General features: G+C 48.2%; 1 protein-coding gene across 1 annotated transcript in view; it reads left to right on the top strand.

The window, feature by feature from the left end:
• The first annotated feature begins 3765 nt into the window (after positions 1-3765).
• The window catches only part of SLC25A1 (solute carrier family 25 member 1), a 155067-nt gene continuing 131707 nt past the window's right edge, over positions 3766-27125 (top strand). The window contains exon 1 of the mRNA XM_069619949.1: positions 3766-4218. Coding sequence (XP_069476050.1) covers positions 3882-4218 — 337 coding nt within the window. The 5' untranslated portion in view covers positions 3766-3881. The remainder of the gene's footprint in view (positions 4219-27125) is intronic.

Raw genomic sequence — 27125 nt, 5'->3', positions numbered from 1 at the left:
GTCCAAGGTTGTAGTCGGCCTCTTAGTTGCCTAATGCATTTATATTTCAAGGAATATACATTTTTTAATTATAATTTTTCAGTTAGGCCCTCTATAACACTTTACATCACCATATTGGTGAGATGCATTTGGTCTCCACGGCAACCTGAGATTCATATTGGAATACCATGTAGAATTCTGCTATCTTACAATAATAATTTTGAGTTGCACATTTGTCAAAATGAGATATAACATATCAGGCTTTGGTAGTATCACTTACTACTTCGCGCGAGGCGTTATTTTATCACTTTTACAATTCAAAGATACAGCAATTTAACCCTTCCAAGATGGCCGACATGGGTTTAGGTGTGGTTCGACCATTTTGGAGTGTACAGCTCTAAGCAGTTCAATAAAAACAACAGTTCGCACAGCGCATGCGTGGGGAATAGACACGTTCAGTTCGGACCACCAGGGTAAGTAACTCTCGCCGGTCCCTAGAACACCCTCCAATATGTGTTTGCATGCCTATTTGCCTGTAATTAGATAAGCGGCCAGCGCTCTAACCTAATGATCTACCTCTCTTTCCTTTACGGCTTTGCCCCAATGGAACACTCATGCCGATTAACTGTTATGTTACATCTACAGTCGGATATACTAATTGGGTAGCTTTCCGCAATTGCGAGGAATATAAAAAGGTATGCCCTAATTATCTCTAATTGCATAATTTAGCAACTCTAAACTGATTAATTACGACCAATGCTATAATCAGTATTATCCACTTTAGGTTCGTACTTTTCAGTACATCTACAACACGTAATCACGTATGTTCAACAATCAACCCAAGGTACTTAATATCAAGCTTTTAAATCAAATCGAACTTTTGCATTTTATGGTCATTGGGAACACACTGCAATCATGCACTAACGGTTTTCCTATTGTTTTGTCTCTCTCTTATCCTCCGCTCCTTCTCAACTCTCCAACCCTGTTTCTAAATTGTTTATGCCACTTGAACCTACCACATTAATATGGTGGTTTTTCTTACTATTTGGTCAACAATGCTAAATGTTCACAAATGTATTTGTGGGTTTACCTAAAATGTACTAATTTTTATGCTATGCATGGACAATGTTTCCCGCTAACTTTTGGACTTAAAATGTGTTTGTCTTATATAATTTAACTCACGCCTCCATACAAATGGGGGCATAAATGTGACCGACTTATTTCAAAAATCGGGTGACATATCACCCCCACTGCCCCGTGGTACATCTTGAATTCTTGAATCTATTCATTATCACTATATGGTTGCTTTGAAACATGACTATTCTTTTCTTTCATTATTATTATTTTTTTTATTTTTTATTTTTTGTCGTTATCAATTTTGTTACTTTTACAACCTCGTATATGGTTGGATAATATTTAATTTAATTTTAATTTTTATGTACAAGCCTCAGAGGAAGAGCAGTGTTGCTCGAAACACGTGTAAGGCTGTACCATACTCACCTAATAAAACTGCAAACTAAGCAGTGTCTCAATTTTGTATGTGTTGGCGCAGTGAGACTGGAAACACTCCTCCTTGAACTTGACCTCACAGTGGTGTATATGGGCAATATACCCACACAACCCAGTCACCTGCTGCCCTCCATCTAACACCAAATCAATATTGCAAGCGCAGTGTTCCACTTGGCTTTTTTGACCAACCCTCTTGTTCCTTTAAATGGATATGGGCTGCTGTTAAGCAATTGAAGTGGGTCCGATAGTGTTGGACGCTACTAATAATTGTCTGGCCAGCACATGGTCTATTTTATCTCTCTTTAGTCTATTGCAGGTAGGACTTATTTGCCGTCTATCAAAAGTGACCCCTAATTTCTGTTGGAAGTGCTGTAGTTCTTCTTGAATTAGGAAGGCCATTAATTTTCTTCCTTCCTATATATCCTTTACCCCCGAGCTTATCCAACCATTTCCTAAACCCTGAAATCTTGCTTCCTCTTTGACAGTGAAATAAGACTCCACCAATTCATAGCACCCACAGCAACCACGGCTAGGTTGAAACGGCTTAACATTCACAAATTCTGCCCACATCTCACTGCCTGCTTCACTGAAACTCGGATCGCCACCCTGCTACTCAGGCGAGTTCACCACTGTGCAACCATCCTCCTGGACCCCCATCCCTCTACTGCTTTGTCCCCCGTAAAAAATGCCCAACTTTGCCATCTGCATGCTCTTCAGCCTTCTCGATCTTCTGTTCGCCAATAAAATATATGGCCCCTGGCTCTCTAGGCATCACTGGTCACTCTTTAAATTCTTCATACTACTTTGTTAACCTGTTCATGGCTGTGCCACCGTGTATATGTCTAGTGTAATCTCGAGTTGCCCCTTCACACTACTCTAGCAGTGCACCAAGCCTTGCGATACCACAGCCTTTCTATAAAGCCTTTTACTTCTGAACCTTTTCTTTAACTTGATTTGAATTCCCTCCCCCCATATCAAATGTACCACCACTATCCCTGCTTTCAAACCTGCTCTTAAGCGTTATCTTTTACCCCGGGAAGGAGACCTTGCCTGAACACGCGATGATGCGTGCTTACACCCCCCACCCTGATTACTTCCTTTGTTCTCTTTGTTCTCACTCTTTGTCTATTTTGATGTGATCGTGTGCAATCAGGGCTCAATCTTTACCTTATTAGTCTGTGTGTTCCCAGTATATGTACTCACTGTTGTTTTTTGCTGCCCTCTCCTAGCGGGATCATGGCTTGGCTATCTACATGCTTGCGCTGGCCTAAGGGGCAACAGAACAATACGCCAAGAGCAGGCCCAACATCCTAGTGTGAACCCGTTTTTTTGGCCAAAGTGGGCCAGTTTGATGAGTTAGTACTTCACTATGCAGCTAGTTGTTTTGAGCAGTCTGCTTAGCAAATAGTCTTTAAAATGCACAATTTGCAACACATTTTTACCAAAATACTTCTCTGTGGATACTACTCAGTCTTGTCACAAAAAGAATGAATTGCGATTTGCAACCGTGGTCACGTTTCCATTGGTGCCCGAGACAATTGTATGCCCCTGCCCGTCAACCAGTACTGTCACTTGTAAAGCTTCGCTTTCTGTATCTCTGCACAGTGTTTCTGATAGGAGTGCCCACCCACCTGTTCAATAGAAGTAATAAACAAGTACAACTGAGGCCTCTTCCTCGCTCCTGTTTCCATGTTCCTGATGCGCAAAGTGTCATTGTGTTAGGTATGGGGTTAATGGTTGTTTACTTGTCATTCTCTTATTTGTAGCCATGGAGTAATTAAGAGACAAGAAAAACTACAAGTCCCAGGATGCATTGACAGAAACAGGTCTTGCTGGACTACTTATTACTGCAGTGGGCCAGCTTGAGAAGAACTGTTGGAATTCTGTGGTGGATTTATTGTAACTGACAAATAATAGAACAGGAACACGATTTAAAAACATTTAGATGTACTTTTTTACTTGGACAAGGAGACATCTTTTTCTACGAAAACTAAAATTTAATTTGTTCTATAAACTTTTTTTGAGTCAAGGTTTTAAGAAGATAAACCCTAATGCTAAACTTCTTCAGTATCTAGAGCTGCGGGTCTCCAGATGTTTTGGACTACGGCTCCCACGATCCCTCACCTTTGACTATACTACTGACTGGAGCCGATGGGGGTTGTAGTCCAAAACATTACTCATGCCAGTGAAGCATTATTGCATTGTGGACTGGGCGTCGGTTTGATGACGTCATATGTTATGCCCCTCCCTGCCTGACACTGTCCTCTCCGCTCCTTCCTCTCTTTCTCCGCCCTCTTGGCTCGCCCCGCCCCGCCACTGGCCCCGCCCCCTGGCCTGTCATTTTTCTCGCCGCCTCTGCAGCTTTTCCGGGCCGAGCCCGGCTCCCTCTTGTTATGCCTGGCCCCGCCCCCTTGCCCCGCCCCCTGCTAGGCTCCACTGGTTTCCATGGCACTCATCGTCTCCGCCCCGCCTCGGCCCCTCCTCCTTCTCCGCCCCTGCCTCGGCTCCTCCTCCTGGCCCTAGCCGAGGCCCTCCTCTTCCCTCCCAGCTTGCCTCAGTTACTCTCTGTCCCTTGCCTCCTCTCTGTCAGCCTCCCCTGCCTCCCTCCCTGCGACATGCTGCTCCCCCCGGGTTCCGCGCTGCTCCCCAGCCCTCGCCGCCTGGCAGCCGCCGCCGCCCCCCCGGCCGGGAAGGCGAAGCTCACCCACCCCGGCAAGGCCATCCTGGCAGGTAAGTGACCCCCCCTCCTTGTTACCCCCCCCTTCTCGAGATGGAAGAGTGTTACTGCCTGTTTGATCATTATTCGCTCTGATGTCCTCGGCTGCACCCCTACGTTTACCAGCCCTGCCCCCTGACCGTGGTTGTCCACATCACCCCGTGTTTACTCGCTGACAGCTCTCCATAGGTGCCTACCGCCTGCGCCACCCCGGTTACTGCCACACACCATCCCCTGTTTACTGCACCCACCTTGTCTTTGGTTGCCTGCACCATCCCCTGTTTACTTGCACCCAGCTCCACAGGGTTGCCTGCACCACCCACTGTGTACGGGTTGCCTGCACCATCCACTCTGTACTTGCAGTCAGCTCCACAGGGTTGCCTGCACCATCCACTCTGTACTTGCACCCAGCTCCACAGGGTTGCCTGCACCACCCACTGTGTACTTGCAGTCAGCTCCACAGGGTTGCCTGCACCATCCACGGTTTACTTGCAGTCAGCTCCACAGGGTTGCCTGCACCATCCACTCTGAACTTGCAGTCAGCTCCACAGGGTTGCCTGCACCACCCACTGTGTACGGGTTGCCTGCACCATCCACTCTGTACTTGCAGTCAGCTCCACAGGGTTGCCTGCACCATCCACTCTGTACTTGCACCCAGCTCCACAGGGTTGCCTGCACCACCCACTGTGTACTTGCAGTCAGCTCCACAGGGTTGCCTGCACCATCCACGGTTTACTTGCAGTCAGCTCCACAGGGTTGCCTGCACCATCCACTCTGAACTTGCAGTCAGCTTCCCTGTTTACTTGCACCCACCTTTCACTTGGTTGTCGGCTCCATCGCCTTTACTTGCGCACAGCTCCCCAGGGATTCCTGCACCAATGTCCACGCCCATTTGCCTTGTTTGCGTGCAACAACCTGTTTACCTGCAAGCGTGCCCACGCTTGCATGCACCCTCCTGGGTGTCCCCACCGCCGCCCCGTTTGGTTGCATGCAGCTGTCCCTTAGTTGCCTGCACCACGTCTGGTTCATGTGCATAGACCTTGTGCTTGATTGTCTGCAACGCCCCCTGGTTGCCTGCAAGCAGCACAGCCTTCATTCAGCGTGTTGCTGGTTCACTAGGACACACCTATCTCTTTTGTTCCTAGCCTCGTCCCCTCTTTGGGTACAGACCGCTCTTTACGGGGTGCCTGCGCAATCCCCAGTTTGTCGGGTAGCAGCCATTGTCATAAAGATGCTGTTCGCCCTGTATTTGGCGACCTTTGATCTCAACCCTCCCTTGGGTCTGGCTTGACTGTGTGATCCTGGTCAAATCACTTCATCCCCCTGTGACATCCCTCCTCTGTAAAATTAACGACTCCCTAACCAGCTGCGCTTGTATATTTGTACCTCTGCCCTGCTTAGTATGCACGATTGAAGATTCCTGACGACCCAGTTCTCCGGAGAGGCCGGTAGAGCCGACTCGGAGTCGTTAACCCTTTCATTTGCATTATCCTTATTAAACGTGTGGCTTGCACACAGATTTCTGCAGTACGTACAGTAACCAGCCGAGCTATTTTACTGGTATCGGGATCCCAGTCCAGTAACCCGCTAAACTATTGTACTCCTTGCCATCCCATCAAGGAAAGTCAGGTGGCACAGCACGCGCGTTAACTCACCGAGCGGCTGTACCAGGAAGCCACCCGGCATGACCGCAAAAGGTGTGTTGGCAGGATATTGCCACCTGGCAGCTCCCCTTAACCCGGGTGCCCCGTGTCGCTCCTGTTTCTGATTGGCTGTCCTGCGGGGTGTGTTGCACTCTTACAATTCCACGCCCTGGCTCTCCTATAAATAGACCCAGATGTGAAACTTCCGTGTATGAGAGTTCTCCGGTGGAGGTGGGGGGGGGAGGGGGAATTCCTGGATTAATGGTACCTGGTCCTGCAGTGAACTGCATAAAAAATGCACGAGTGCATAGTAAAATGGATGCACGTATGTGTTAATGAATAAGTGCCTAGACAGATGTCAACACGGGGCATTGTCAGTCTTGCAGGAGTGGGCGGGGTAGTGTCAGTCAGTCCAGGGATAGTAGAGTAGATGTTTGTTCACAGCTGTATGGGCGGTGTCTTTGTGGGGGGTGGGGGATGGGCAGTCTGGGAGTGGGTGCCAGACTCCGTCTTTGAGGGTGCCAGTCTGTTGAAGCGAGCTGCCAGTTTCTGGGAGTGCGCTTGCCGGGGAGGTGGCATTCTGCTGGAGTGGGTGGGAAACTGGCGGCAGTGCCATGCTTGACCCACCCCTGCATGTGAAAGTGGGTGGGTGCCAATCCGGGGAAGCGTGTCTGGAGGCACGGCTCGCAGTGTAGAATTAGTGGCAGCCTTGAACTGTAAAATTATTGGGAGTGCCACTGTGCAAATACAGGGAAGGAGGGGGGGCAGGGCGGCCTTGGGTGGCAGCATGAGAAGAAAACGGGGGCAGTCAAGGTGAGGGACGGTGGGGGGGGCGACTGGCAGTGGGTGGGCTGTCGGCGGGGTTGAGGGGGGAGGTGGTGGTATTCCGGGGACGTGGATGCCAGTCTGCGTGGCTTTAAGTTGATGCCCGTCTGAGGAGGGCATCTAGGCAGGCTGGTGCCAATCTGGCGAGCCATTAAGAGGGGCTCCAGTCTATGGGGAAAGCAGTGGGGGGGGCAAGATTTGGGGTGCGGGTGTTCTTGTGTAGTCCCACGAGGGGAAGGTTCAGGGGCGGTGGGGGAGTCGTGGTGACAGCCTGTGTGGGCGATGTTGGGGTGCTGTCCAGCAGGATTGCCTGGGAGTGTGGCTGTCAGTCCGGGCGGGGCGGGGGGGGGGCGTGCTAGTCCGCGGGAACGCCCCCTCTGACTCGGGAGCCTCGCTCCGTCAGGGAAAGATGTGATTGTATGGTATGATACACAGCAGAGCACGCGCAGCCAATCAGATCTCGGAGCTCATGCAGCAGGCCACCCCATTGGCCCATTTGGGGGCGACGGGAGACTGGTCACCTGTGGGTGGGCCGCGGGGAGGGGGGGCTCGCCCCTCATGAATAAGACGGAGTGGTGACATCCACACACGGACAGACACACGTTCAAAGGGCTCCCCTCGCAGGGCGTGCGATGGGCCCTGCGCCATAGATGCCATCTCGCTTTCTGAGGAAGTGGCTCCAAGGGGGGTGTCTCCTGTCCCGCACCTGTCATCTCATGCAACCCATGCGGATGCCCCCTGCAGTGCAGATCTCTTCTCTCTCATACCCTGGTGAAGGGCTCCAGGGTGGATCTCCCTCATGCTGCAGAGGTCGTATCGCACTCTGAGGGCGGGGCCCTGGCTGTACCCACACGTCCTCTTCCACTGATGTGTGGATCCGAGGTTGATGTCCTCCGTAATACAGATGTTATGTCACACCCGGGTGACGGCCTCCAGGGTGGATGTCACTGACGCTGATGATGCCCACCTAGCTCACCGAGGGGCTCAAGTGTAGCTGTCCTGCCTAGACTGCACATGCCATCTCACACTGATGAGTGCCACCCGTGTGGGCGTCTTCTATAGTGCACACTGATGCAGGGCTCACGGTAGATAACCCCAGAGGCGTAGACAGGGTAGGGCCTGAGCGGGCAAGGCCCACCCAAAATCTGTAAATGCCCACTCAGCAGCGCTGTATGGGTATTTACAGATGTTAATGTCAATATGATGGGCCCAACTACATTCGCTTCAGACCCCACCTGTTTTACAATCCTAGCTACGCCTCTGGATAACCCCGCACTGCAGATATCGTCTCACGCCCTGTATCGTTGCTCCAGGGCAGAGGTCTCCTGCACTGCACATGTTATGTCGGGTGTATATGGTTTGGCCGTGGCACAATTGTTTGCGGCTGCGAAGCCAATTTTGTCGCAGCCAAATCTGCCCAAACGAACCCCCCCATTGACTCCCCCACCCACACCCTTACTTACATTTCCAGCGTCCGCTCATCTTCTAACCCTGCGGTGTCGGATCCGTCCCTCCTACCTGGGTGGGATCCGACGGTGGCGGGTCTGCATTTTTTTTTCTTCCCGTACCCCACCTCCAAACCTCCGGAAGCAGGAGACACCCCTGCTATCCCCAAAGGCAATCACTACCACACCTCCAAACCTCTGGAAGCAGGGGACATCCCTGCTATCCCCAAAGGCAATCACTACCAAACATGGGGAGCGGGGTGCACCCCCACAACCTCTACTCCCTTTGTTCAATTGATCGTTTCGAAACGATCGACTGGTACTGGCCGAATTCGGCCAGATTTACCATACGGTCAATTGAAAATGATCAATTTGGGTGCTACCGTTATGCCCAGGGCCGGGCCTAGGACTTGCGGGGCTGCGGGCGAAAAGTAAGTGTGGGACCCCTCAAATGTTCACATGTAGTGACGTCATTGGAAGGGACACACGATGCATACACGTTGTAAAAACGCCAAGATTTTAATTTAAAACGATGCCATGCAATGACCAAAACCGAATGCACACATCATTTTGCGGGCATTCTGCCTTTGCTGTGAATGGAGTACTGATGATCTAGTTTTACAGTGGGCTTACCTTCTGAATTGATTGACCATGCACTGCCTGTGACTGCAGGGACTATTGGTTGGCGCGTCACTGTATGAAAGGAGGATGGGCGGGTGTGAGCAACAGGGAATATGGTTTCCTGTCCATGCATTGTTTCTTCCTGAATGGAGGGAGATGCGATAGCAGGGGGCTCTGATGCACTCAGAGGTGTGACCCCAGGGGTCTGTGCTGTGTTAGGAGATTTCCCAACACGGAGCCCGTGATTCATTCACCTGTGAAAGAAACTGTACACTTTGGTTGTCGAATCAGAGCTTGCCGAAAGGTGAAGATGAATGCGATTACAGGATGCGCATTCGTTCTACTCATACTCCACGATTCAGATGCCTTTAGGCGGCCCTACCCCTGCTTCGGGGCCCTGTGCCACCGCATAGAAGGCCGATGCCCCGGGCCGGCTCTGGTTATGTCCAACCAGGGTTGGACTGGTAACCAAATGTGGACCTGCACATCTTTGTCCAAGTGGCTTCGCATTACCACTCTAAACAGTGTTTGGGGGTTGTCTTCCCAAGAACGTTTTTTTTTTAACTTTGTTTATTTTAAATCAAGGCAGGATGATAAGTACAGACATTATAAGCAGTGGTTATTTAGGCATGTTGAACCCCAGTCCTTTATCCCCCCCTGCGACTTCTCCCTCCCTCCTCCCCCTGGTCCATCTGTCCCATAAGCCCTGTAGGCGGGCTCCTCCCTCCCGGGCAGTCCGAATTGGGCCTCAGTGACTATGTGTCTTTCTCCGGGATCTCCTGATTTTTTAAGATCCAGCGGGCCCTGGTGGGTTTGTAGGTCAGGGCGGGGAAGCGCTGGTCGAATTCCAGCACTGGGGCCCAGATATTCTGGAAACGATGAAGAGTTCCAGCTTGTGCTGCCGTCACCTTCTCCGCTATCAGAATGTCCCAAAGTTTGGTCCACCATTGGGCTATGTGAGGGCCTTCCGGGGTTTTCCAGGTTCGGGCCACCACCGTTTTCCCTGCTAGTAGGCAGTGAGTTAATAGTTTCGTTCTGGGTCCGGAGTGCGGATAGGTCCCGGGAATTGGAGCACCCAGCAAAACCGGTTCTGGTTCCAAGGGAATCGTTGTTCCGGTAATTTGTGAGATGGACCCTAGGCAAGCTTTCCACAATGGTTGGATCTTCGGGCAGTCCCACCACATGTGGAAGAAGGAGCCTGGGTGGCCGCATCCTCTCCAGCAAGAGTGGTCCACCTGGGGGTTCATATGGTGAAGTCTGAGGGGCGGATAGTACCACCGCAGCGTGATCTTATACGCACATTCCCTATTGGTGATGCAGGTGGACGAGGTATGTGTTCTGGTCCATATGTCAACCCAGGTTTGATCCTCTATCGGGTGACCCAGGTCCGCTTCCCATTGGGCCATGCAGCGGGTTCTTGTGGTCAGGAAGTCCCTTAGAAAGCGTCTGTACAGGGTGGATACTCTGCCGCGGGTTGGAAGGTCTCCCAGGGTGAGTTCTAAGGCAGTAGGAGGGCGTGTTGCTGCTTGCAAGGTTTGGGGATGCGAGCACCAGTGGCATAGTTGAATATATGTGAATCTATCCCGTTCCTGGAGTTGGAACTTCTCCTTGCATTGGGCGAATGTGAGAGGTCTCTCCCCCGTATACAGCTGGTCTATGGTCTCCAGCCCACCTTTGATCCAGTTACGAAAGTTGCGAGGATTCGTACCCGGTGTGAACGTTGGATTATGAAAGACCGGGGAACGTGGGCTCAGTCCTCTTGGCACTCCCTTTCGTTTTAGCGCCCAGTCCCAGGTGCTAAGGGTGTGTTTAGTTGATAGCAGGAGCTCTCCCCAATGGGTCCTGAGGGGGGGCGGGATGTGTGGTAGAAATCGCAGGGGTAGGGGTGCCCGTGATTGTTTCAGCTCCACCCATCTGGGGCGGTTTGTCGTATTTTGCCAAGCCTGGACCTGGGCCAGTTGGGCTGCCACTCTGTAGGCCTGTAGGTCTGGGACCCCTAGCCCTCCCAATTTGGAGCTCCCCAGCATAGTTCTGAGAGGGATTCTCGCTTTCTTACCTCTCCAGATAAAGTTCAGCATTTTCCTCTAGATCCCTCGGAGAATTGGCGTGGGGATTGCCACTGGTAGTGAGGCGCATGTGTATAGGAATCTCGGAAGGAGGTTCATCTTGCATGCAGTGATGCGCCCGAGCAGGGAGATCTCTTGGGTCTCCCAGCGCTTCAAGTCGCCTTCCAGTTCTTTAAAGAGTCGGAGAAAATTGGCTTTGTACGTATCCCTTGGGTCAGCCGGGATGTAGACCCCTAGAAAGGGGATGGCGCTCTTTTCCCATGTTATTGGGAACATCCTAGTCAATGGTTCTCGTTGTGCTGGGGTGAGGCCAATACCCAAGGCGGATGATTTATCGAAGTTTATGGTGAGGCCTGAGACTTCGCCGTAGCTGGCGATTTCGTGTATCGTGTGTTTGAGGGATGAGTGGGCCTCCGAGATCGTGAGCAAAATGTCATCCGCGTATAGGGCGAGTTTATGGTGCGTGGGGCCACTTTGTATGCCCTTGATTTGGTCATTCCGCCTAATTTTTTGTCCGAAGGGCTCCATGGTGAGTGCAAAGAGCAAGGGCGACAGTGGACAGCCTTGCCGGGTTCCGCATGATAAGGGGATTGGGGCCAAGTTGTGGCCGTTGATCCTCAGTTTTGTTTTAGGGCTATCATAGTTGGCTAGAACCATCGTTTGGAAAGCTGATCCGAAGCCGAAGGCCCCTAGGGTGTGTCTCATAAACGTCCAATCCACCCTATCAAACGCCTTGGCTGCATCGAGAGCCACTAAGACTAGTTTTTGGGAGTTCCGGGAGGCGAGGTCCACCAGGTTCAGGGTTCTCCGGATGTTGTCACCTGCTGTCCGGTGAAGGATAAAACCTGCCTGGTCGGGGTGGATGATCTTTGGCAAGATGCGATTCAAGCGGGTTGGTAGAATTTTTGAGTATATGTTCGCATCGATATTTAGGAGTGCGATTGGTCTGTAGGATGTTATGCTTCTTGGGTCTTTTCCAGGTTTGGGCAGGAGGATGGTGGTTGATTCCTGCATCGATGGGGTCACCGCACCCGTTTCCCTGAAGGAGTTGAATAGGGTAGCCAGGTGGGGGGTCAGTTGTGCTCTGAATAGTTTATAGAACCAGGTTGAGAAGCCATCTGGGCCGTGGGCCCGTGTTTTAAGTGATTTGATGGCCTCCTCAATTTCCTCCCCTGTGATGGGCTCCTCCAGTTCGTCTCTCGTTGCGTCGGAGAGCCGGGGCACTGCTGCATGCTGCAGGTATTCCTGCTGTTGTGATAAGTTTCGTGGGGTTGCTTTCATGATTTGGGCCAAGTAATCTATTGCGAGGCGTTGCTTCTCGGGCTCTGAGTATAGTGTGGCCCCGTTGGCATCACGCAGGCCCGTGATTGCGTTGATGCGTCTCTGCTTGGCTAGTTTGGCCACCAGAAACTTGTTCGCCTTGTTGCCCTTTGCGTAGTATGACTGTTTGGCCTTCGCCATTAGCTGGGCGGTTTGTTCCGCATAGTGGGCTTCCAGTTTTTTCCGTGCCGTACGGATGATCCGTTGTGTTTTGGGGGACCAGCCTTTCTCCTTATGGAGTGCCTCGGCCTCTCTTAGTTCGTTCTCTAGGGCCGTCCGGGTCTGACGTCTGTCTCGATGGTAGGCCGCACCTTGGGCTATTAGGGAGCCCCTGATTACTGCCTTCATGGCGTCCCAGTTGTTCGCTAATGAGGTGTCTGAGGCTGGGTTTTCGTTAAAGAAGTTTCTTATTCCTGTTGCGATCTTGTCTCTGGTGGCCATGTCGTTGAGGATCGGGTCGTACAGCATCCATTTACGCGGGATGTTGGGGTTAGGGTTATGAACCCGGAGTTCCAGGAGCACTGGGGCATGGTCGGATATCGCTCTTGTGCCGATGGTGACCTCTTTGACTGAGGGGAACGTATGCGGGGAGATCAGGAACAGGTCGATCCTTGAGAAGGTGCGATGGACAAAAGAGTAAAAGGAGAAATCTTTTTCGTCAGGGTGGAACACCCACCATGAGTCTATTATCTCCAGCGTCCTGAAGAATCGAAGGAGGCTGAGTGCTTGGGCGAAGTCGCTTGGAGTCGGGGGGTGTGATCGGTCTTTGGTGGGGTCGGGAACCCTGTTGAAATCCCCGCCGACAATTGTTTGGCCCTCCACAAAGCTAGCGAGAGATGTGCCCAAGGAGTCATAGAAGTGTGACTGTCCAGTGTTGGGAGCGTATACTGAAATGAGGGTATATAGGTCTCCCATTAGGAGGCATTTAATCGCTGTAAATCGGCCTTCTGGGCATATTTTCGTTTCCAGAATCTGTGGGTTCAGATCTTTCCTGAAGAGAATCGCCGTACCTCCTTTTTTATTTGTGCCAGAGGCGAAGAATTGGAGCGGGAATAACCGGGATCGAAGGCGGGATACATCTGCCGGCAGCAGGTGGGTCTCTTGAAGCATAGCTATCGCTGCGTCTTCGTCACGAAGTTTCAGTAGAATTGCCTTTCGCTTGTTGGGGGAGTTCAGGCCATTAACATTCAGGGAAAGGATCCGAAGCGACTGAAGGTCCTCTGAAGACTCACTCCCCGTTCCTTGGGTTAGGGGTGGGTCATGGGGTGGTGGCTCAACTGCCATGTCTGTTAGGGAAACTCTTGATATCATCCTGCACTTGAGGTTTTAACGCGGAGCCCCAACGGGGGGCCGCAACTTTAACAGGGAGGTAGACCGACATTGTCAGTACGGTCGTACCTAAGGCCAACAGGGCCAACTGTCCCATCACGTATCGTGTACTGTGGGTTTCCAAGGAACAAGGGATGGAAAGTATCCTTGGAGTGGGTATGAACCATGGGTGTGGCCCGCCGCCGCCGTGTTCAAGGTTGGTGAGCTCGAAATCTAGGTGGCGGGTCCTACTTCAAGCAGGGGCATCCGTGTCCAGGCTTACTTGCTGACGGAGCCTGAGATTGTGGAAGCGTCCCCGTTCATCTCTTTCTGTTGTTCCGCTGGGTCGACGACCATGGCGTGCGTTTGGGCTTTGGAGAGGGAAGCGGTCCAGAGCCTTCGGTCCCCTCAGGGATTGGCGTGGAAGGATCTCGGGGTGAGGTTGGGTGTAAGATTTTCTCAGCGTCTTCCAAGTGGCTGATTCGGCGTAGGGTGCCATTATATGTAAACTGGAGAGCTGTCGGAAACAGCCATCTGTAACGGATCTGTTGCTCCTGGAGGAACAATGTCAGAGGCCGAAGTGCTCTTCTTTTCTGGAGAGTGAGTGGTGAGAAGTCCTGGTATATTTGAAGGGGAGTGCTATGAAAAGTGATCTCATCTCCTTGGCGACTGATCGCTGATATTGCCTCTTTCGTCGTAAAGAAATGGACCCTGGTGATAACATCTGGGGGGGGTCCGAATCTGTCCCACGGCGCGGGCGGAGTCTGTGGGTCCGGTCCAGCAGGAGTTGGTATTTGTCCAGATCCGGGAGTAAGGCCTCGAAGAAGCTTCCCACGTATTCCGCTAGTTTGTTGTCGGGGATAGAGGACGGGATGCCCCGAATGCGGAGGTTATTGCGACATGCCCTATTTTCAAGGTCTTCATGTTTGAACTCCAGGATCTCGTATTTGTGATGCAGGGAATCGATAGATTTTTGCACTTCCCCCCAGTGTGGTAGCGTGATCCTGGGAATGGTCCTCGATCTCTCCGAGCCTCTGTTCGAGTTCTGTGACCCTCTGATCCGTTTGGTCAACTTTAGCGGTGAGTTCCGAGAGGCAGGCGCGGAACTCTGATTTGATGTCCGCCATGAAGGCTATCGGGTCTCCTTTGGTGGCGAGAGCACCCCTATCCTCTTGTGGCTTCTGTGGGGTCAGTTTAGGAGGATCCTCTTTCTTGGGTTTCTCTGGAGCCGTAAACATGGCGAAGATATCTGTGCCCTTGCTCACCTTCGTCTGCCTCGACATGCTGCTCGTGTCAGCCGGTCTTGATTAAGAGAGTAGCAGCGAGGCCTAGGACGGCGGGATACTGCCAGGTTGTGCCATGTCGGTTCCGGTCGCTTTAGATGGCATTGGCGACGCGGAACCCCGCTTAAAACCGCCGGAATTCGGCGGCGGCGGGCATCCCACGGGCGGCCTCAGAGGACCGACCACATCGATGGCGCTCCAAGCCACGCCCCCCCCCAAGAACGTTTTTAAACATGGGTTCAATTACAATAAAACCGTACGCATATCAATTACAGAATAAAAATAGACACCCTACACATTTCCTGTCTGATACTGCACCGGTCACCTGGCTACCCTCTGATTTCAGGCCCAGGTCCCTGTCCGCCCAGTTGCACACCTGCACTGCCTCCCGATAACCCACTTGGGTCTGTAATTGTAACCCTACAGTCCGCCTGCACCTTCGGACACCCGCTGTCTGCACTTACCCTTGCACTTGCCACCTGCTGGCCACACTTCTCGTTATTGTTTTAATCCCATGTACAGAACTTCCAGCAACCCCCTTCCCCTTTCCCCTGGCACTTTTCCCTTCCCCCATCCCCTGCACTTGCGCAATCTCAATGTCACCTGGCCTAAGATCGTTGTCTCCGTCCTCCCTCTGTTCCCCATCCCTTGCCTCGTCACGCCTTGAAACACTTGTGTATAGACACGTTATAAATGCCCTATCCTATCATATCACTCAATAAGAATTGAACTAATCTTCTCTATACATGGTACAATTCACAAACTTATTCATATGAAAAAGCCATAAGCTTTACATATTAACACAATTCATTAGTCATTGAATTTCCCATGAATTATTAAAATCTAATCCATGATATGATATTTATATCGCTCCTATACAGAGGTGTATTCATTAGTATTTCATGCACCTTAGTTCTGCCAAAATCAATGCTATTAGATTCCGGCTAAAATCTCATCCCAGAACTGTGATTGATCATATCATCTGATTTTAAGGATAGTACTTGTGCATAATAAAACCTGTTTTTTGGGATTCAGTTAAAAGATGCTCCAGGCTCCCAATTATTCCCATACTCTTGCAGTACCCGCATATTCTTTTTTCCCTTTCAATACCCTTACGCGCTCCCACTACTTACCTTGTAGGACGCAGGTTAAACGGAGTCTGAAACAGCTACTCCTCCTTTTAGGGCATGGGAATTTTGTAATATAAGGCTTTGTCATGTAAAAAGGTTTTTCATGGCGCAAGATGTTGTAGAACAACGTATTCCTCAAATGAACGTCTCTAGTCTTAATCCAGCCATGCTCCCACATAGCCTTTTTGACTTTATGGGGTCTTTTAGATCACGGTCCCCTTGGGCAGATTTAAACGCTCTTAACAGGATCACAATATTTTATCCAATTAGAAAAGTGATTACCACTCATCAAGCCATTTAGCTTAACAAACAGTGATTTGTTTGGGGGGAGGGGAAGACATCAAGCTTTTTCTATAAAAACCCAGTATTTTCCATTTAATCTGGGCTGCCATAGAAAGTAAGCCAAATTCCCAACAAACAATCGAGGCTGGCATGCAGTTAGGCAAGGCCAAACTTTGAGCTATATTACACCTTCCAAAGTCTGCCAATCTGCCTCCTTAATGGGAAGGAAAATATCAGTGTCTTCTAACAGAGCTGGAAGGACTTTTGCTCTGTAATACTAAGCCGTATTGCAGCAGGGAGAAACAACCGTATTTGGAATTATTTTCATTTGTGCTATGTAGATCCCACTTTTCCATTTTAGGCTGTCGCAATGTCGACCTTTCCTCGGATGACTATATATGGGATACATTACTCCCCGTAATCGTATTTCTGATGCTTGTATCTGCTTAGATTCACATGCTATGCATATGCTGACATTTAGTGGAAGCTGCAGAGTATTACAGTTGTTTTCAAAACTCGAGGGACGTTAACAGGGTGTGCCAGTAATACTATCCCTAGTGTGACGTCTACTGTACCCATGGTCCTTCAAGCATCAAAGTTCCTCAGATCTGGCAAGGTGATATAGGTTAGGGGTGTGTCGATGGACACTGCCTTACGGGTAGATAGTATCTGTTTAGGTATTGCTTGCGCTTGGAGTGAAACGCCATCTTAGAAAATATCTGCCATTTTGAAATCGAGGCATAGTGCTATGTTGCAGCTGGGACAGCAGGCCCAGGCTCAGAAAAAAGAGATAGTTGCCAACTCACGTTCAAGGAAAGCTTTTGTTTTACTGCTGCTAGATTAACTTTTAGATTCATTGGTGCTTCATCCTTTACACCTTATTTTAAAGTGTTTTTAGCTGTGTGCATGAGTTATTACTGTTATTTTCACTCAAAATTTATGTTGATCGCGTTTTTGGTTAGAACCTAATTCCCTATCAGCTTCTGTAGTTCTCTGCCTTATTAACGCCGCAACCAGGCACGTGAGCACCGGCGCGTGAGTGAAGCCGGTCTGTGCTAGGTATGTGCTTCCACTTCCGCTCTCTGTACCTGAACTGCCTTAGTATGCAGGTGCCGGATGCTATTGAACGTGCCAGAAATAGTTTGGGTAAGGAACGCTCTAATAGTTATTTAATTAAGTCTTCCTGAGTGCATAAAATTCCTGAACAATACAAAAAAGGTAGCAGGCGCCCCCCTCTAGAAAGAACATGGCATGATAACTGGGACAGGCGAGATGATCGGAGGGATAACAAAACAATTAGTCTCAAGATGTCCATCTGTGCCGGATGCTATTGAACGTGCCAGAAATAGTTTGGGTAAGGAACGCTCTAATAGTTATTTAATTAAGTCTTCCTGAGTGCATAAAATTCCTGAACAATACAAAAAAGGTAGCAGGCGCCCCCCTCTAGAAAGAACATGGCATGATAACTGGGACAGGCGAGATGATCGGAGGGATAACAAAACAATTAGTCTCAAGATGTCCATCTGTACTCTGTGTTGCATTGTGTATAGTGCAACAGTAGGTACTGATAGGCAGATAATGTTGAGGAATACAAAAAAGGTAGCAGGCGCCTGTCTCTAGAAAGAACATGGCATGATAACCGTTTTTTCCCGACTTTGAGAGTCCGTAGCCATCGCTTTTTGCTCACTGTACTTTTCACAAAGGAGGAATATCCATTTGCCTATCAGACTTTGTCCCGCCCTCAAGGGCAGTCCAGAACCGACATGCCAGGCAAACCTCCTTTGAACAAGAGTACCAACAGCAACCCCAGGCACATTTTTCGCTACCAAAATGATAACCAGCAATTACATATCTGTACTATGTAATTTGGCATACCGCAACATTGTGTTCTCGCAAATGCCATTTATGTTATAGCATGTGTCACCGCACTTTGGAGTCACGCGCGGCTCCCTTAAATGTAATCTAGCATGACACTATCTCACACTCACCTCTGCTAACAGGCAGCCTGAGATGACTCGGAGATGGCACTCGTGTCTTCTGCCAGCTCACAGACGGTGTCAGATACCAACTAGCAGCTCATTTTCCTTTTTTGTCAACTTACAAAACTGCATCAGATATCTGGGAGATGTCGTTATAACGTCTTTTAACTTAAATCCTAGGTGAGATGACCTTTGGTACACATCCAGAGGTTACACACTCAGCATTTTTTAGATATTCCATAAATAGATGGAACTTCAACATAGCGGCCCACCGTGAAATGGTGCCAGCTGCCCCATTAGAGATAATGAAAAGGTATTCTAAAGTGATGCGTCACAGCAAGGCATAAAATAGGCAGTGTCATATTGCAATTTTCTATGCAATTCTGTAGGTTTGGTAAATAAATTGACACCTGTGTAGCAAAAATAGCTATTTAAGTTGCCCTATTCAATGAAAGCACAGCTCACCCTGCATTCCTCTCTTGCCCTCGGGCCTCTCTCCACCCTTTTTTCCTCTATTCACTGCAGTAATCCTCTCCTCCACTCATAAGCGCCAAAGGCATGTGTGGGAGTGCTAGTCAAGAATGTATTTTCTTCAAATAATTACAAGCCAGAAGTAATAGGATTGACCCTATCATTACGCCAACTATAACCTGTCTGGCAAAGACCAGTATATGTTCACTTTACATTTTTTAAAAGACAGTCATGCAATTCCATTCCTTACATAATGCATAATTGCAGTATTGCTATTGTCAAACACTGCAGTGTCTCGAGGCTTTACAGTAAAGTTCAGGTTAGTATATCTAAATTTCAGTGCCAACTAGATTTCATTTTATTGGGAAGATGCTTCATATAGACATGTGAAAACATTTGAAAATGCACATGATTACACAACCAAATACATTTTATGCAAATATAGCTCTGTGACGTTACTGATTGCATACATCTGTAACTGGTGCTCAGCCCATGAGCTGAACCCATACTCCTGTACATTAGATCTTATAACCCTGTTGCTTTATAGCAGCTACCCTGAAATTGAGATAATCACAAACTACAATTTCCCACCTAGTTTATCCAGTTCTCTGCCTGATACACCATCCCCTCTTAGTCTCTTACTTTCTTTCCACTTACACAATGAATAAGCAAAACTAACTACATTTGTACGCAAAGTAGCGATCAATAGTTCCACCTGGTCTGTGAACCTTCAGATCTGCTGCCATACCATCTGCCGTATTGAGACTCCAGAGCTCACTTTGCTTTATGATTATGATTGCCTTGTATAACAGCACAAACATGAGAGATGGCAGCCTTTTTATTGTATCTATCTGTGTCAATTCATGGAGCTAACCTTTTACACACACTCCTCCACGGCACGCAAAGGTTACTTGCCCGCTTGCATAGTCGAGTAGATTTTATGAAGGGCGAGTACCATTTGCAGGGGACGTTTGAAACTTTAAACTTGTATTTAATATTTACTTTGTTTGCAATAAATGTCAAATGTTTCACTGTGCATGGCTGGCATCTGGGTGGCAGCAGTGTGCCAAACATAAAGTTGATTTTTGGTGACTTGCACCATTTTACAGAAAGCGCATTAACATTTTTTGTCATCTGTTGCCAAGGGTCGAGTGCATTTCTCTTAGGTCGAGCAGGTAAACTGAATTTCTAGACCTGCAGGTCTAGCAGAATGTTAAAGAATTTGCAAGGACTTTATGGCTTGTGAATCTCTTTTTGCAGAGTATAAAAGCTAACTTGCTAATTGTTAACATCTACTTTAACCACTCAAATACCAAAATGGCAGACCTCCCAGCAGGTGTTAGATCTCTTGCCTATGGATTGGTCTGGGAGGGCAGATAAGGAATTCATGGTTGCGGGGGGGAGGGGATTTGAACGCTGCCTGTGTATCACCATATTGCACAGAGTGATTGGTCAATTCTGTGAGGTTCCCTACCCTCTCGGTACACCAGGGGGTGGCATGGAATCATTACCAAGAGCAATGGGATCTTCGGGTATGGCTACCAGCGGATCAGGTAGTGAGGGGCTTTTTCACGTGGACCGGGGGAGAGGAGGTGAGGACATGGACTGACCATCTTTTTGTCTCTGAAAATCTGGGACACCTGTGCGATCCGCTAGAAAGGGGTGATTGCCATGAGCAATCACTTTCCTATAAGCTAAAATTGGAGTTGGGAGGACAGAGGTAAACGGCGAACAACTATATGCACACCCTATTGGATTGTATTAAGTCTCTCACCAATGGGGGTCAAATCAGTGGAGGAAGACTCCATAATCCTCCCTTTGACTTAAAAGTAAAATTGGTGAAACAGGCAAAGAGGGAAGCTATCAGAACCTCCCTTAAAACTGCACCAGAAAAATCTACCTTCAGGGCAGAAAAGGGATGTATAGACGGGCAGTATAAAATTACACTTAGACGCATTGGCTGGGAAAGGTTGATTGAGCAGAACCAAGCGGTGGTCACAAGCCTTATCCAGAAGGGCACTGTTAACTTCTGTAAAACTATGCGGGGAGTCACCAAAGGTATACAGAATTTTCTGGAGTCCAATATTACTGCTCAGGAGTGGAAGGGCTATATTACCAGCAAGTATTCTAGGCCCCCTGATGAGGAGAATTCAACCTACTTAAGAACGGCAGACTTGATGCAAGGGGCTCTCCAGTGGCAGATTGAAGACATCTTGTGGGCTATTGGCAGGGCTAAACCATCGAGGGCCCAGAGTCCTGATAATATACCGCCAGCATTTAATTAAATCTAATCCAGAGCTCTGGGCTGACCCTCTGAGAGACCTTTTCAATCACATGCATACGCTTAACAGTCCCGGCAACCTGGAGAGAATCTTCATCCCAATTTACAAACAAGGATACAGAAGAGAACCTAAAAACTATAGACCGATAACTTTGCTGGATTCTTCCAGTAAAATTCTCAGTACCCTTCTCCTAAGGGAGCTCAAGGGACATATAACATCGAAGAGTTTGTACTCCCAGTTTCAGATGAGGTTCTGTATTGGTAGGGGGAGTTCCGTAAAATGCCTTTGTTATGTCACACCTCTTAGCAGCTGTTAAAAAAGCAAAGGTAGGGTCTGTCTATATGGCATCAATGGACATGTCCAGTGCCTTTGATACAGTAAGTAGAGCAAGGCTCTGGAAGAAACTCTTGGACATGAAGCTCCCCTTAACTTTGGTGCAGTTGCTGGCTTTGCTGCACATGGACACAACTATCAGGGTGAGGTTGACTAGGAAGGGAGCCATGACGGACCCCATTGCTACGCACATGGGTTTGCGGCATGGGTGTGGGGTGGCCCCCACCCTTTTCAACCTCTACCTTGCTGACCTACATTGTGAAGCCCGTCGCGGAGAAAAGGGTGAGGACTGAGGCTGTTTTTGGCTGTGTGCTGGGCCAGGCAGCAGTTGATATTTGCCTACTACATTTCACCTTCTACATTCGTTCTACTGCGTGCCGTGCTGGAAGGGCAGAAGACAGTAGACCAAGAACTGAACTGAATCCATTGAGCGTTGGGAGCTTATTCAAACACGGCCCCTTTAACGCTGCACTAGTGCAAGTCAAAACAGGAACTGCCTGCCCTTGCGGCGAGAAGCCCGTCACGGAGAAAAAGGCGAGGAATGAGGCTGTTTTGGCTGTTTGTGCTGGCCGTGCGGTGCCGCTCTGTGAGGCTCAGCATAAAGCATTTTATTGCCACGACAGGGTCCCGGTACATTCTGAGAGGAGCCAGACGTCGGAAGCCAGTCAATAATCACTAGACCACCAGATTTACAGATGGATTAAAGCCATCTTGCTTTCGAGATGGAGGAGCGGAAGTATCGACTAACGAAAATAGAAAGTGAGGAGAGTGGGACTGGCGGGCTCAGGGATTCTGTAACTGCAGCTGTACAGATCCCGTAGTACAGTGCCCCCTATCCATACCCCCTACCTTCGATCCCAATAGTCCTCCAATTAAATCTCGGGGAGACTAGAGTGTCACAAAGTCATATCATTCGAAGTATGAAAGACTGAAAGCTTCTGCACCTGTCCATCTAAATAGCATTAATTCAAGAGCAAGCAAGACCTGTGGATAAGTGTATCCCCCAGAAGTTGGACTACCTGCAAGGTAAAAGCCTCAAGGAAGGTTCTTAAAAAAAAATATCTGACTAAGTAAGGGTAGTGGTCAGGGGTCACCAGAGGAGTAAACATTTAAGCTATCTCCTACTAAGAAGTGAAAAGGAAGAAAAATATGAAACACACATTCCAAAATAAAATCGGAAAACTAACTAAAAAGGGGAAAAAAAACTAAAAAAGAGGAAAAGAGAAGGACAAATTAAAAATGAAACTCCGTAGCACATTAACAAAGGATGATCTCAGGTGCCCAGAATGGGACGGGTCCTACTCTGAACAGGAGACCTCAGAGGACAAAGAGCCACAGGCCAACAGACTAGACAGGAAGATTGTGTTGCTGAGCCCATTGAAGGGGCTGAAGAGGGCCAGTCAATCCAAATCCAGGCTCAAATCCATTCTAACATAAGTCCTTCATAGACTCCGTCCCCTGCCAGGGTAGGAGCCTTGGAAAACCACTCAATAATTCAATCTTGGAAGCAAGGGCTGGAGTACACAGTCACTACTAAAAAAGATACAGAAGAAAATTGACAATCTCTTTCACAAAACAAAATCTAAGAATGCGGATGACGGGGATCTCTCGCACATGACGTGCATTCTGTCTGAACAGGATGAAGCCAATATGGAGAACCAGTTGATTATTAAGGAGGCATTAATTCACCAGAGAGTCCAACAACGGACAACGCCAAAAGGCACCTTAGCATGTCAGGCGGGGGAAAGGGAGATCAATGGGACCGACGAAGATGAAATACAGGAAGAAGTCAGAGAATTGGGCTTTCGATCAGACCCAACCCAAGCACAGAGCAGTCCCGTCCAACAAGGGATGCCATGTGCAAATGAAGCCACAATCCCAGCATTCCTTAATTCCTTGGTTTCTGTATTCAAACTTCTCAAAACTGAAGTCCAGGCACAAGCAGGGATCCTTTTGGAACTTACCACGGAAACAGCAAGTTTGAACTCAACATTGGTGGGCTGCAATAACATTATTAATGCTAGTCTTTTACCATGGATGAAGGATATACGCCTGGAAATCGCCAAACAAGGATTAGATATATCAGCCTTTCAAATATCATCGACCTCAAGGAGAAAAGAGGAGGAAGAAAACAAAATACTCTTAAATGAGTTGTTGACACAAATGAAAAATGAATGGCAAGCTCAAAGGGGAATAGAGGGGGAAGATATATCAGAGGAGTTAAACCACCCCTTTGATGATACCCCCTTATCCGAATCGACCGTTGGGGAATTTAGACGATTAGCTAATGTAGTGGATGGAGCACTGGAAGAGGAACCCAAACTGGAGGAGCAACATCAGCAGTTAAAATACATGGATCAAGGGCAAATAACCATGCTAGGTATGGACCTGCAACATTCAAAAGGAAGAAGAAAAGAAAGGAAGAGAGAAACAAGGAGAAGAGAAAGAAACAGGGCTTCACTCCATCAAGTGAGGGAAGAAAAGAAAACCAAGAAAAAAAGAAATGGAAAATATAAAAATTCAGAAACAAACACCTTCCTGAAATCTTTACTAAAATCACCAATAAAGAGTATAAGAGCGGAAGAAGAGCCTAGGAAAGACTCATCCTCAGAGGAAGATGAACACAAAGACAAGAGCACAAAGGAGGTGGGGAAAGCAAAGATAAAGCCATTTTGAAAATCAAAAATAAATGTCACCAAGAAGACCCTTTGAACGATATTGAGATTAAAAGCATACGTGTTGGCCTTCAAACAGATTGTAAAGAGTGGGAAAGGGCGACCAAGAACATGCAGCTTGGTGAAAAAGAAGGACATGAGGTTAACTCGCTCGTATCAGAGAAGAACAAGAAGAATACTCACCTCCCCCGCCCCATTGGCATCACTGCAATACAACCATCCGGTCGCTCCAATCTTTCTATTGAGGAAATCGAATTGGGACAAGGCAATGTACCTTGCTCAATCTAAAATCCAATGGAGAAGGAAAATCAATGGATTTAGAAGAGAAAGAAACACGTCTGCCAGCTAATCATAAAGAATTAAAACACCTAACATGGGAAAGCAAGAGCAAAGAGGCCACGTCTGTATTTGCGATACCAAAACTATGGCTTAGCATTTCAGACAAAAACAGGAAGCTTAAATCATTATGCAGAAGTGTCATTCTCTCATATTTCAAGGAAATACTGAGTCTCTATCTTCTGAGCTCTCTGAACATTGAATCTCTATGCTTCCCAAGTAACCCACTCACAGCTGAAGTTGGGTTGACATCGAGAGAGGCTTGGGAAACAATAGTGGGAGCTTCAATAGAACTGGAGACAAGGGCCCTTACAGTATCATGCACAAAGCCCTCACCATCAGCCGCCACAGCGCCTCAGACACCAAAATGACCCTCTAAAACCAAGAGGATTTCTGGGAAAGCAATAAACTGGAGTGTAACCAAGTGGAAGGGAGAAACAGCGTTGGCAACAGTCAGGCTAAAGCTCTTGCAATGCTTCCAGAGATCCTGACACAGGTGCTGTTTAAACTGGGCATGGGGAATCAGTCTCTTTAGGCAGAAGGGGCTGTCTATGGTGAGTTGGAACACACAGGGTTCCAATACATTCACCACCAGGGAAATGAAAAACCATCTATTTCGGAATATAGACATTCTCCTTCTGCAAGAGACATGGCTGGTCAATCCAATCACAATTGAAGGATACACTTTTTACTGCTCACCTGCTCTCCAAAAAGCTAAAGGCAGACCGTCAGGAGGCCTGTTGATGGCATTCAGAATTGCCACAATAAAAGATTCGACAGTGATTCTTTAAAATAAAATCGGCATACAAGTGAGTAAGGTAATTTTGAAAGCTCAAAACCTTGCTTAGAGGTGTTCTTGGTAAATATTTATTGGAACCCCGCTTGCTTTAGCCTTCAAGTCCTCCATGATACTCTGTCGTCATTCCTGGACAAAATCAAAATCAGTAATGGGAGTGTCAGAGTAATATTAGCAGGGGACTTTAATGCCCAATGCATGGCGCTGGAAAAAAATCCGGGCAAATATGGGTCTCGAAAAACCTCAGTGACCGGGAAAACATGGGTGGAAGTTTGTGCAGGATGGAGTCTGAAAATGGTGAATGGAAGTCTGCCAGGAGATATCCCAGCAGCCCCAACCTGGCATCGAGGTAGTTCTGCCTCGATAATAAAACTATATATTCATGTCAGCGGATCTCTTCACACTAGACATCACACTGAAGATAGAGCAAGGGGCTGGAAGCGACCACTCTAGATTGGAATTACTCTTCTCAGACATCACCTCAGATCAACGAGCTAAACAAGCCCAATCCTACTTGCTGAGGAATGGTAGGTTGCGCCTATGTAAATATAAAAAAGAAGGATGTTTTAAACAAGAATGTTGGAGATCCCAGACGATATACAGCAGGGCTCTTGCAAACCTGAGCAATTCACGACATACATCTGGCAAATAAGTCCACCAATCAATGAGGGGGAGCAGGGGAAGCAAACAAGTGCATCGACACTCGTATGATGAGGCGACCAGACAGGAGAACAAACTACTGCATCAGAAACTGAGACAGTTGAAATGAGCAGGACTCAGCAGAGAAGCCTACAGAAAGGATTCTAGGAGAGCCTCACAAAGGTATAGGCAGTGGTCAGTGGCCAGAAGGATGTGGCGACTTCAGCAAGATGCTGAGCGCATGCTTAAATTAGCAGGAAATAAGGATGCTGGTGAATTCTGGTCAGTGATGCGCTCCCTAGAAGGCAACCCAGACACTGCACTATGCAATTTGGTAACAGAAAAAAGCTGGCTAGAGTTCTTGTCAGCAAGCTTCAAGAAGCCGGTGGAAACCGAAAGTCCTCTAGACATATCTGTCCGTTGGTGTCTCCCGCTAGGGATGCAGTCTATAGTAGATCTGATTACTAAATCCTCCAATTCCAAAGCAGCAGGGCCAAATGGCCTAATTTACCAAGTGCTGAAAAAACAGCCTCTGCTCTGTGCCAAAATATTATCTTGGCTTTTTGGAGAGATCCTGAAAAGTCACCAATTTCCCTCATCATGGAAGTCGGCGATTATCATCCTGCTCTTTAAGGGGGGCGACCGACTGCAACCCACAAACTATCGGCCTATCGCCCTCTTAGATTTTGAGATTAAACTCTTCATTAAGATCTTACTGGGGGAGTTACAGATTTGGGTAAAGGAAAAAAAATACTATCAACACATCAAACTGGCTTCAGGGGTGGACACTCGACAGCATTAAATGGCCTACTACTAAACATCCTAAGCGAAAAATGGTGAAACGTGAACAACAGCTTCATGGCGCCTGGGTAGACTTTTCAAAGGCGTTTGACCATGTGAATAGAACACGCTTATGGGCACAACTGAAGAAATGGAGTATCCCAGAAGGTCTCTTGTCTATGCTGGTAGAATTGCATAAGGATACGACTATTAGAGTCTGGCTAGACGATGAAGGTCCTTTGTCAGACCCAGTAAAGGTCGAAAAAGGAGTATGTCAGGGCTGTCTGGGTGCCCCCTTATTCATTAATTTCTACCTGGCTGACATGGGAGAGGCATTAGAATAATCGGCACTTGCCAGTCCCATAATGAATGGGTTTAAGATCCACTGGCTTGCTTATGCTAATGACGTGGTCTTGCTAGACAAGACCCCGATTGGGCTACAGCGACTTCTTGATAGATTGGATACCTATGCAAAGGAAAATGACCTAGCCATCAATCCAAAGAAATCAAGAATTGTAATCTTCAAACATCCTCTCAAGAAGATAAATTACCCAGACTGGAAGCTTGGGGGTCAGAGTATCCCAAGAGTAGACGTTCTAACCTATCTGGGCTACAAGGTCTATGCTGCTCCATCACAAGGGGAGGTTGAACAGGAAATGCTACTAAAAATCTCCAAAATTGTTCCACAAATGAAAAAGATCTCATCA

The sequence above is a fragment of the Ambystoma mexicanum genome, chromosome 10 (assembly GCF_040938575.1).
Source record: "Ambystoma mexicanum isolate Mex_15411 chromosome 10, UKY_AmexF1_1, whole genome shotgun sequence".
NCBI classification, from domain to species: domain Eukaryota; kingdom Metazoa; phylum Chordata; class Amphibia; order Caudata; family Ambystomatidae; genus Ambystoma; species Ambystoma mexicanum.
The sequence above is the reverse complement of the archived record's forward strand: the minus strand, read 5'-3'. Positions and strand labels throughout refer to the sequence as shown.